At 39.9% G+C, this 12376-nt stretch overlaps 1 protein-coding gene across 3 annotated transcripts in view; it reads right to left on the bottom strand.

Annotated features, from left to right (window-relative positions):
• NEO1 (neogenin 1) overlaps nt 1–12376 on the bottom strand; it is a 275549-nt gene that overhangs the window by 20205 nt on the left and 242968 nt on the right. For 2 of the 3 annotated variants that reach the window (XM_006866510.1, XM_006866512.1), the window contains exons 16-21: nt 12023–12118; nt 8456–8679; nt 8228–8366; nt 6138–6245; nt 4308–4502; nt 3551–3583 (exon numbers count right to left, since the gene is read on the bottom strand). In XM_006866510.1, coding sequence (XP_006866572.1) covers nt 3551–3583; nt 4308–4502; nt 6138–6245; nt 8228–8366; nt 8456–8679; nt 12023–12118 — 795 coding nt within the window. The remainder of the gene's footprint in view (nt 1–3550; nt 3584–4307; nt 4503–6137; nt 6246–8227; nt 8367–8455; nt 8680–12022; nt 12119–12376) is intronic. The other variant, XM_006866511.1, reaches the window with a different exon arrangement.

A 12376-nucleotide genomic window follows, 5' to 3' on the forward strand; every position in this document is an offset into this window, starting at 1 on the left:
TTGGACAGTGAATAACGAAGAATGTAGAAGAATTGATGTTTTTGAGTTATGACGATAAAGGAGAATATTTAAAGTGCCATGGGCTGCCAAAAGAACAAACAGATCCATGTTGGAACAAGTGCAGCCAGTGTGCTCCTTGGAGGCCAGAATGGCCAGACTTTGTCTCTCAATACTTGGACATATTGTCAGGAGGGACCAATCACTGGAGAGGAATATCATGTTTGGTAAGGTGGAGGGTCAGAGAAAAAGAGGAAGATGCCCAGCGAGATAGACAGGCAAAGTGGCAGCATCAGTGGGCTCAAGTGTGGCAACAATTGTGAGGTTAGCCCAGGATTGGGCAGTGTTTCATCTGTTGTGCACAGGGTGACTATAAGTCGCTATCGACTTGATGGCACCTACAACAAAAACAACAAACCTTATGGAGCTATTGTAAGGACTCATTAAAATTTAATCCTATGACATATTTTAAATACTGTCTGACACAAAGCAAGTGCTACAGGATCAGCACTGGACTGCTAGCCACAAGGTTCATGATTCAAATCCACCAGCAGCTCCTTGGAAACCCTATACAGAGATGCTATGAGCCAGAACTTAACAACAACACTATTATTACAAGAAATCAAATGATGTATGACATTAGGCAAATCTGTTGCAAAAGACTTCTCCCTCTCTAAAGTGTTAAGAGCAAAGATGCCACTTTGAGGACTAGAGTACCCCTGACCCAACTCATATTTTTTTCAGTTGCCTCATATGTATGTGAAAGCTGGACAATGAAAAAGAAAGACAGGAGAAGAATTGAGCCATTTGAATTATGATGTTGGCGAAGAATGCTGAAAGTACCATGGGGCTGCCAGAAGAACAAATCCATTTGTTTTGGAAGAAGAAGAGCCAGAGTGTTCCTTAGAAGTGAAGATGGTGAAAACTTCATCTCATGTACTTCAGACATATTATCAGGAGACTCTAGTCCCTGGAGACGGACATTATGCTTGGTAAGGTGAGAGTCAGCTAAAAAGAGGTAGATTCCAATGAGATGGGCTGACACAGTGGTTGCAACAATGGCCTCTGACCTAAGAATGCTTGTGGAGATGGCTCAAGACTGAGCAGTGTTTTGTTCTGTTGTGCACAGGTCGATATGAATCAGAGCTGACAGGACAGCACCTAACAACTTAATGCATTTATTACAAGGGTTGTTGTTGTTGTTGTTAAGTGCCTCCGAGTCGGAGCCGACCCATAGCGACCCTGTACAGGGTTTCCGAGGGTGTAAATCCTTACGGGAGTAGAAAGCCTCATCTTTCTCCCGCGGAGCAGCTGGTAGTTTCGAACCACTGACCTTAAGGTTCGCAGCCCGATTCATAACCACTACGCTACCAGAGCTCCTTACAAGGGTAACAGGATAATAAATCTTTTGGGAAGAAAATATTTTTTCCCTTTACAAAGGTAGAGATATGAAGCTGAAGAAAACAACTTACATAAATGAGAGTTATTTCAACAAATAAAGTTTGACTAGGAATGCACAAAGTCGATGTGTTTTCATAAAATACTAGTGCTAAGTCAAGTACTTCTTTAAAGTATCACACTTGGAAAGAAATCAAAAAGCTTTCTGTATGGAGTTCATGTGAGAGAATAAACCTAAAGATGAAAAACTATGACTTCTATTTAGTCAAAGCTACTATTTCTAGAAGCTAAAAATTCCTAAAGGAAAATAACAGAAGCTCTTGGAGAGTCAAAAGATACATTCTAGAAATTCCAGCTCACAGTCCCTGGACCCTTTTACAACTGTCCGTACCAACTACCTTATCCTCTCACTTCTGTGCCATCACGCCCCACAAGTGACACACACCCATCTGCCAAGGTTCCAGCTGTTCTTCATACACCTTTCCCTCTGCTACAGTCTAGCTGGCTGCGTGGCTTAGCACTTTATAAAGTTCTTCATGTTTAAGTCAGATAGGATGCATTTAGACCAAACCATTTCTTGCAGCATATTATGTACAGAATTGTAAAGGGACACCCTTTGCCAATAAACAAGTTGTATATATTATTATTTTATTTATTTAAAAATTCCTAACTACAAACAAGAAGTTCCAAGGATGAACCCAACATCACAAATACCAGAGGTGTGGTGCAGCTAAGAGTTGTGTTCGGTTAATGAGTGCCGTGTGGGGAGAACAATGAACACATTTATAATCTGTACATACCCATTAGGATTAGTTTTCTATCCTCACCCTTAAATTGCTGAAGTCAAAGCTTCTAATTCAATTAGTATACTTTTTTGTAATGAAAGACCCCCTAACAGCTTCTCCAATGTACAGCCTACAGACTCACTGAATGCAAACATATTTCCAAAGCCCTAAAGCTTTAAATCTCAATTCTGAATCTTCCCTGACATTAACCAAGATCCAAAGACCTCGAATTTTCTAATAACTACTCCAATACCATCAAATTTACTTTTATTACACTTTCTCAGTATAGTAAACAGACACCAACTGTAGCCGGTTTTCCAGAGATGGAAAACATAAAGTACAGCTATAGTAGTAGCTCCAGGCCAGCAATTATGGTAAAACGACTGTTGACTTCAAGAACTATGGTACTGAGGTGCATGCGTCTTCAGTTTCCATTTTAAATGGTTGGCATCCTCTTTAACATTATCAAATATATTTATGGGAAGAAATGAAAGGCAGAAAGCTTTGAATTAAGCTTCTGGCAAGAGAATAAAAAGAGTATTGGTGTGGCACTGTGGGTTAATGCGCTGGATTGCAAAGTCGGTTTGAACTGCAAGGTTGGCAGTTCAAGCTCACCAGCTGCTCCTCGGAAACCCTATATAGGGTCACTATGGGTCAGAACCCACTCAACAGCACTTAACAATGATTTTGGTACAGATAATCACACAAATAAAATAATGTTGAGTAGAGTAAATTTGGAGTCCTGGTGTAGCACTGTGGGTTAGTGCCTTAGACTGCAAAGTTGGTTTGAACTGCAAAGTTGGGGGTTCAAGCTCACCAGTCACTCCTCGGAAAGCCTATACAACAGGGTCACTATGAGCTGGAACTGACTCAACAGCACTTAACAACAACAAGGTAAATTTGTAGATTCTTAGTGAGGGGAGGAAGATTAGGTAATCACTGATTTGACTACAATTTTTTCTTTGGAGTCACTGACAAAACCAGAGATGCTACCAATAGGAAAGCTAGGTACTTTGAGGGCTATGGACTGTGAGTTTCTCACCGCAGATCAATGCCTGTCAGAGCTACAGAACATCAGCATCGTAGCACACACTTAATAATCAGCAGCTACAGCTGCGGGACTCTTACTCCACTCAGTTCTAGTTTTCCTTTTTCCCACCAACCAGTTTATTTAGCTCCTAAATAGATTCCCCAGCTTTTCAGATACCCCAAGTGCCACAAACATGGATTCGACTCTACTTTGGTCGATAAATACATTGTCTTTTCATACATGGTCTTTATCTTCAGGTTAAAAAAAAAAAAAAGAAACCAACCAAACTATTAACAGGTCAGAGGTGGAAGAAAGGAGAGGAGGCCATCTACTCATTTACCTTGGTCATTAGGCATTTTATCAGAGGAGTCCGCTAACAGGTCAAGCACAGGGGAAGAAAAACAAGAGCATGGGTCACAAACTTTGAAGAAGGGACAGACAGAATTCTAGAAAACAAATAAAGCCCCCCACAAGCGTCTAACCAAGTAAGCCTTGTTTACAGTGCTGCAGAAGAGAAATCCCATTTCCAGACTCACTGCCCAACTGAATTGTACGAAGAGGGCTTCAAAAACTTCCTGGACAAATTCCAGTCTCTTTTCATTCTATTTTTCCAAGAACATTTTAAAACCCCTTCATGGTCACCTAAGTTCACCTGGTTCAATATTTTATCTTCATTTTCTTATGTAGGGTATTCCTTAAAGAGCTCCTTTGACTCTTTCCCGCTACAAAATTCCACACACACACAAAAACACCTTTCAGGTTTAACAGTCTGCATGTGTAGACAGATTCATCCATCACAACATTACTTCGTATGGGAATCAAGAGAAATCACATCTGATCTGATTGGAGAAACCTGTACACCACTGCAATTCACCTGACCTACACAGCCTGGAGTGCAAGTTCCACTGTGTACACTACGGTTAGGCTCACAACCTTGGGAGCGCTGATTTGGTGGCGAGTGGGCAAGGAACCTTACTGAGGGCAATCCTCACACTATGGTTCACAAGCTCATCATGAGGGCTTCTTATAAAACTGAAGTGTGCAAGTACTGCCCCAGTAACGAGACTTGTAATAAAATTCTACTTGGGGAGTTTTACCTTTGGGTGTTCGGAATTGAACGGCTTCGGACATGGGCCCCATGCCCTTTGAGTTCCGGGCTTGGATTTTGAAGTAGTATGGCGTGTCAAGCGTTAACTCTTGTATCTGGTGAGTCAGTCTGTTTCCCACAACAGGCTCAATAACCCAGTCATGTATCTCTGCGTTGACATCTGTACTGTAATAGATGATGTAACCTGTGCAAAGGAGTTAACGGGGAAACGACTCATTTCTGCTTTGCCTTTTGCAATCAGTAAGTCAGTGAAGATTCATATTACAAATATACAAGCAGAGAACCAGCTACCAGCTGCTGATCAAAGAGCAACAGCAAAACCCACTCTAAACGCTATGCTTATCATAGCTCACATGCTCCTCACAGAGAAGCTGATCCTTTCAACAGTGCAAGTCCATAAAGTTATCACTGCCTCAGTGCTTGAAGTAATAAAGGTGGCTTAGATGAAAATACAGGCTCAAGTACCCTCAAAACACAAAACAAAACAAAACCCACTGCCACTGTGTCAATTCCGATGAAGAATTCACAAATGATAAGAAATCATTTAAGGAAAAGAGTCAATCACTACTCCAGCATCTTAAGGAGTATCTGGTGTGGCACTGTAGGATAAGCCCTGTACTGTTAACTGAAAGGTTGGTAGATCAAACCCACCAGCTACTCCTCGGAAACCCTACACAGGGTCACTGTGAGTTAGAACTGATGGCACTTAACAACAACATCCTCATCTTCAAAATATGTACCTTGAAGGCTCTACAATGAAAATAATTGTAGTTTTCAAAACCAGTATTTGCCTAAATTTGCTGTTTTAACTCGCACTAATGTGACTGTACAAAAGAAAAACTCCTGGGAAGTGGGAAGCAACCAGTTCTAAGTTCTCCCAGATTTGGGGTGCGTGAAGTCAAAGTGAAGTGTGACCTGCTACCTCCACCAGAGGGCACTCAATTCTCGCTGTTGCCTCAGGAAGAGCCATAGCCACAAGCCTCTCTGACTTGCACAATGGTGTTACTGATTTTTAAAGACAAAGTAAAAAGCCAAAAAAAAAAATTTTTTTTTAAATTTTTAAATAAAAGTAGTAAATTCATAGCTTTAAGAATGACATAAAGACCAGGGATTTATGGGAGCCAGAGCAGAACAGTGCTAAGAAATGCTTTCAACCTCCTTGGACTCCTTATACATATAAGGAGCAGAGATCCAAAGGGGGAAGAAGTAACAGCTAAATCCTAGATCAAACGTTTCTTCTGATGACACTGAGGAAGGCCTGGTGTCCTCTTTAAGACCAAGGGTCTAGCAATTCAAACATTAGTTCTAATTGTAAGGGCACAGGAAATTGAGAGGCAAGACTGAGTGGAAAAAGAAATTGCAAGCCTAATGGACTTTTTTAGGCTTTAGGGTATAAAAAATCACAATCTCTATTTATTAGGTATTATCTTCAGGGTTGCTATAAGTCGAAACCAACTTGATGGCACTTAACAACAACATGTAGAATAGGGCAGGAGGCTAAGGCTATGAAGAACAGCTTTCCTGGGAAAAGCAAATCTGTCCATAGACTTCCACCATGGCCAAAGACATCCCATCTCCTTCACATATTCAGGTGGTGTGAGTCAGAACAAGTTGACAACTGCTTTTCATGCTACTGTGTGCAAACAGCAGTCCATGCCCCAATCTTCAGGAGCATTGTGACTCTCACCACTCACTGTACTCAACCGCCAGGCTAGCCCCCGACACTTACTTCTCCCAACAATCTCAGCATGACTCCCCTCAAATGCTTCTGCCTGGCAGGTACAGGGCTCAGACAAATGCACCCTCCAAGACCTCGTACCTGTAATTTTGCCATTGGCTTCTGAGGGAGGCTGCCAATTCACAATTATAGTTCTAGGTTTTCCCTCTTTACTCACAACGGTTACATCCTTGGGTGGAGACGTAGGAACTGAAAAATAACAATACTTTCAATAATCCATGTCCATTGTAACTTACCCTCTTATCGGTTCAATCCTTTCCATTTATAGGAAACTCTAAAGGGTACAAGGCCAGAAAGAGAAAGCTTTCTCTGACCTCAAAGAACTCACGGTGTATAAACTGCTTGGGGGGAAAAAAAAAAAAGAATGTGCAAAGCATCACAAAGACAATACCATATTACTAGCGTCCAGAATTGGCATCTGAGCTAGGGGCCAAGGATATTGAGGATGGGCAGGCAGATAAATCAAACGACATTCTTACCAAGTGCCTACTATATATGCTTGGCATTTTACAAATAACACCTCACTTACTATTCATAGCAGTTTTGAAACGTAGCTATGACTATCCCTTGCTTTATACATGAGGAAGGAAGTCAAGCGTGAGAGACATTATGTAATTTGCCTAAGGTAACATCTCTTCTACCCCCAGATGCGTGCTATTCTGTTAAAATGATTTTTAATTGTAAAATAATTTTGTCTCTCATTTATATATTCTAAACTAAACGACTTTTATAAAGTTCCAATTACCCCAAAGAATAATTTACAAATTGATGTTTTTCATTTTAAATTTACACTTAAAATACACCGCCAACTAGTGATTCTGCTCTGAAATGTAAAGCTATTTATGGAGCAGAAAAAGCAATAAAATAAAGATGACTGTATAGTTCTTATGATTCCATAATATGGCTAAAGACTTTAAAAGTACTAGTAGGGAAACGAGCAAATTAAGGACATGCCTCAATGCACTTCTATTTCCCTAAAATACAGGAACTCTTCCCTTATAAAATGGAAATGTAAACATCCTCTGGAAAAACACAATCTCATTCACTAGTGAATGAGTTGGAATTAAGGCCAACACATGTTTATAATTGGCAGAGAAAGCAAACTCAAAGTCTACTTAAGCTTTTGTTCACTGAATGTCTCGCCCTCCACAGCCACCCCTTTACTTTGTAATGTCTAACTATACAGAAGACAAACAGATGTTAGGATCAAGCCGTGTTGGGGAAAATTTATAGCTCCATTTTTTTCATATATGAGAGGGGCTCTAAATTTCATTAGCCTTAATTTCATTTTTCCACAAACTTTCTGAAGCCTTCTCATGCAGGGTAGGGAGAAATAGGAGGCCACAATAGACAGAAATTCCCAATATCTGCATATATTACCAGGCTAGGAAAGTCCAGAGAGTGGAGGGATTAGGCTTCAAAGTGACCAAGAAGCAAACAGAACCTCAAACTCAGGTGGCTTGATCGCTCCTAAGTTTGACTTTTCTTTTGTTTCTCTTGTCCACCTTCAAACAAAAAAACTCCTATGGATATTTCCATGGGAGACACGAACTGGTTTGTAAGAAAGCTACAGCAGCAGCTTAGAGGTCAACTGGTACAGTGGGCAGGCTCTAGGGAGTATGGTACTGCAGCTGCTTGGTGAAAGGGAGGCTGCTTCATCTTTTCTATACAATTTCCAGGTAAAGCAGGATTCCTGACAATAATCCCTTATATCTGCACAGTGTTTTCCAATCTGCTCCTCATTGTATTTTTACAGGAACACTGTACAGTGGGGGGAAAGCCAAGGCTTCCTACCCTCTTTCTATAGATGGAAGAATCCAAGATTCTGAGAGACTGGGTGACTTGTGGCAAAGCTGGGATTGAACTCAAGTCTCTCGATCCCTGAAATCGAGTACTCATTTGCATTTTATCGTTCTATTGTTGGCTAATGTTTTCTTACAGTGATTTAAGAAACGCTGTAATTCATTAGATGAAACAGCATACACGAAACTCGAAACTCCAATTACAGGTGTTCCCTGTGTTCTATAAACATGCAAATTCACACTCAAGTCTTCCCTTGGGTAGTAAAGGCAGATGATGAGCCATGTCTATGCCTTGGAAGGTAACTGCATGAATTTCTGCTGGCTTTCCATCTTGCAGCGAGAAGCAATCCTCTGATAGATAACACATACCTAATTCAAAGGTGGTTCCATGGGCTGTCATACTCCATGTGCTTGATCGCCGACCTTTGGTCACCATCACAGAGAATTCATAGAGTGTATTTGGTTTTAAACCAGTCACCAAATAATTCAAAGTTGTTGCATTTGCATTCTGGAAAGATAGGATGAATCAAAAACTTTAGAATTGGAAAGTATCAATAATTAGCTTTCCTCACCCAGAGCAAATAAATGCGTCAGTACCTTGTACTTCGTGTTTGCAGGAATATTGGTTTTCCAGCGGACTGTGTAGTACCGGGAGTCTGTAATCTTCTGGTGTTTGGGCAGTGAGTTGTCCGCCCAGGTAATCCTGATGGTGTCATGACTCAGAATGGAAGCCTGAACTCCCACTGGGGGCATCATGGGAGTGGGATCTGGCACTGGAGTGTATGGAGCATTAATAACAAATAAATCAACTTCAGAAGTGTCTGGGTAGAAAGTAATTAAGAAAGGGAAGTGGTATTTTAACGTAAACAAAAAGAAAAGAAAAGGGAAATGCGGGTCGTGTAATGGAATGAGAGGTGAGAAATGGAGAAAAAGAAATAAAATCTGGAGTTAATAGTAACCAGCATTCATTTACAAGAATATACCCACTTGGGTTCTTTCAGGAAAAGTCTGTAGGAAAATGGCTACAGACGCAGTACTTAATTATATTCTCCACAAGCATATATCCAGTGATAGTAACTTACTCAAGTTTGGATTTTCTTAAAATAACTTGCATAGTCTATCTCCTATATAAAAAAGATCATGAAAAGATAGGAAACTTGGTCTTAAACTTCTGAATTAGCAACATACAGTATAAGGTCTGTTTGATATTTCAGTGAATGTGGCTGGATTTTCAGGACAGATTTCAGGACATGGAAGAGTTCTATGTCAGCCCATGGCAACTGAGCCTGGCCCGGGTTCTGAGGGGGTAGGATACCCACTGAAGGGTGAATTCACATCAGCTGACATCCATGTCAAAGGTCAGCACAGGTTTCTCTGCTTTTCAAAGGGTTGTTTTAAAATATCTTCACTTTTATGAAGGACCTACATTAGTACCTGTTTTTTATAACTGAGAGAAAGGATTTTCACTTTAACAAAAAAAGGGTTCAGAGTTCATTTTGCAGCAAGCCGCCAAAGAAGCATTGAGCACCCAGGCAGCTAGTGCGGAGGCACCAAGCTCCTTCCCTGGGAACTACACTCAGCATCACGCCGTCATAGTTTTGAATTGTGTCTGTGAACACCACATGCTAGTGTTATTTTAGGCTTTATGTGTTATTTGGTATGACTTGGTGGGTTCTTTTTGGGGTCAGAGGACACTCAAAAAATTTCTTGTATAAATAAATGGTAACTGTTTCCTTATTTTACAACAATTCTGTTTATGAAAGTTTTCATAGGACTCTTCTATTTTTGAATAGCAGGGGAAGCTTGAGCACCAATATGGCTCCCATCCAAATAAAGCAAAAGAAACTCAGGAACTTTTACTTGAGGAAAGGGAAGCTGACAGTGTATGCTGGAGTGGCTACTGCACTTTCTTTAGTTGTTGTTGTTGTGTGCCATGGAGTCGGTTCCGACTCATAGTGACCCTGTATGGGGTTTCTGAAGCTGTAAATCTTTATGGGAGCAGAAAGCCTCATCTTTCTCCTGCAGAACAGCTGGTAGTTTTGAACTGCTGACTGTGAGATTAGCAGACCAATTCGTAACCACTATGCTACCAGAACTCGTTTAATACCCGCTGATGGATCCAATCATTTAGGGGAAATGGGTATCAGAGGTGCAAGTGGTAGAGCCTTTAAGAACATTGGAAATTAGAATAAGTCGGGGGAAAGTCCAGTCTATACACATGTGGGCTGTGCCGTACACAATGGACACATTCTCTACGCATCAGTGCCAACAGAGGCCAGAGGGAGCTAAAGGCACGATGGACCATGAGTCCAGTGCAACGAAGTAGGGTCCGTTTGGATTTTTAAAACTTTTTATTAGGTTTCCTAAGTATCCATACACTGATTTATTTTAAGCTTAAGTTTAAAAATGAGTTCCCATAGCAACTCTGTGTAGAGTTTACGAGGAGCAGCTGGTGGGCTTGAACCGCCAACCTTGTGGTTGGTTTGCAGTTCAGTGCTGATCCTCAAGCGCCACACCAGACCAGTCCTTCTTAAAACTCAAAATCTGAAATGGCACAGGCCTTGTTTGTGACTTATTGCCAAGCTAAAGTAATAGTACTCATTTGTGTAGTTCCTACACAATGAAGACTAAAAATAACTGGAACGGCACACATTATAATCATGGGCTTTGCTCAAAGGCTGTCAGGCATTATACCAACTAGTTACCGAAAATGCACCTCCAGGTGCAAAAATCCTAGAATTCTTTGGGATTTTTTTTTTTTTTAATTTATAGCAACTCTTAGAAAAGATAACTTAGTTTACATGGCTTAGGAAAATGTCCTTGCATATTTCTAGTCAAAAGTTGATTTTTAAAGAAGTTATAATAATAAAAAAAATTCAAAAATTTTCTTTCTATTGTAACTGATGCAAGAATGTAAAGCAAGTCACTTATTTAAACATCCTCTTTTTTTCCTTTCTTAACTACCATAGCAAAATTTTAAAAGAACTTATAAATTATAAGCACACAGGAGCAGAAGACAGGACAGAACTACCAAACATCTAGTAATTGCGCTGGTCTTGTTAAGTAGAAGTTTTAAAAATAACAACAACAATAAAAGAGGCCAGAGGTAGCTTAACAAAACAAAGAAAGACATTGCCAAATTTGCACTACTATGGAAAGCATCCAAGAAACGTAGCAGGGATTATAGATTTAAAATTCTGGGAAACAAATGGAAAAGAACATTTATGAACATTATACATTCTCTGGTTTTCAGTACCACTAAAAATTCTAATATAGTTATTGCAGTAAACTTTTCTCATCCAAAGAGAAATTGGATGTTTCATGTATGTATTTAATATATATATATATATATATATATATATATATATATATACACACACATATCTGTAGAAAATTTACATTGACATGCATATTCCTTTATTTTGAAGGTATCTCAAACTGATAAATTACAAAGTACAACAACACTTTGTCTTTTCTGTAGTAAATGTATTATCAGATGGATAGAACTTCTGGCTTGCTACTATTTAAAACTTTTGAAAAGCAAATAGAAAAATACTTTTCCAGCCAGCTCAGACGACTAGTGAAACAAATGTTATATCTACCAATCATATGCACTTATTAGCACCATTGTAACTTAGACAATTCCTCCAGAGATATGGATTTCTTTTCATTGAGTGATTCATTTTAATTGTAACTCAAACTACCAAAAAATGGAAAATCACTACATGAGTAAATCTCTTTAAAAAAAAAAGCAATATGCTTTTCCTTCCACTGATATCTATGAGATAGGCCAGGACCAACACTCTACGGTTAGTCCCGGGGTTAAGAACATCCACTTGATGGACAACTTGTATTTGTCCTTTAACAGCATATATATATTTGCCCTCACTTTGAAATGACTCAATCAACCCCGACTTGAATCAGATTCTTTACCACAATCGCCTTCATTTGCAGCACGTGCAGATTTTAAATCACTGTAAAGGTTCCAGTCTTTTCTTGCACTAATATAAGACTAAAGAAGGACTGTATGCACGTGTTTCAGTTTAATCTGCAAATTCAACTTAAAGACACACTTAGGAACGGATATTGTTTGTAACCCAGGACTACCTGTACTTAGAGCTCCTGGGAAAACTGCTGAAAACCAGGCAGGGAAGGGTACCTTACCTGTGTGAGGTCTGGTCACAGCACTCTCATACAGCGGGATGCCTTCGCCCACATTGTTAAATGCTTTGAGGGTAATCACATAGTGAGAGCTGGGATCTGAAGAAAAGAAACAAGGTAAAACAAATTCCTCCAGACAGAATCCATGCATAACTGGGCACATGTGGAGGGAGTCAGGAAGAGGGATTCTTTTTTTCTTTTTATGTGAGATTATTTTGGGGTGGGAAAATATGTGGAGATGGCACACACAGTATAGAAAAACACTATGAGGTCAACTCAGTGACCCTATATAGGGTTTCCGAGGAATGGTAGGTGGGTTTGAACTGCCAATCTTATGGTCAGCAGTCAGGTGCTTAT

Source organism: Chrysochloris asiatica, unplaced genomic scaffold (genome assembly GCF_000296735.1).
Source record: "Chrysochloris asiatica unplaced genomic scaffold, ChrAsi1.0 scaffold00092, whole genome shotgun sequence".
In the NCBI taxonomy this organism is placed as follows: Eukaryota; Metazoa; Chordata; class Mammalia; order Afrosoricida; family Chrysochloridae; genus Chrysochloris; species Chrysochloris asiatica.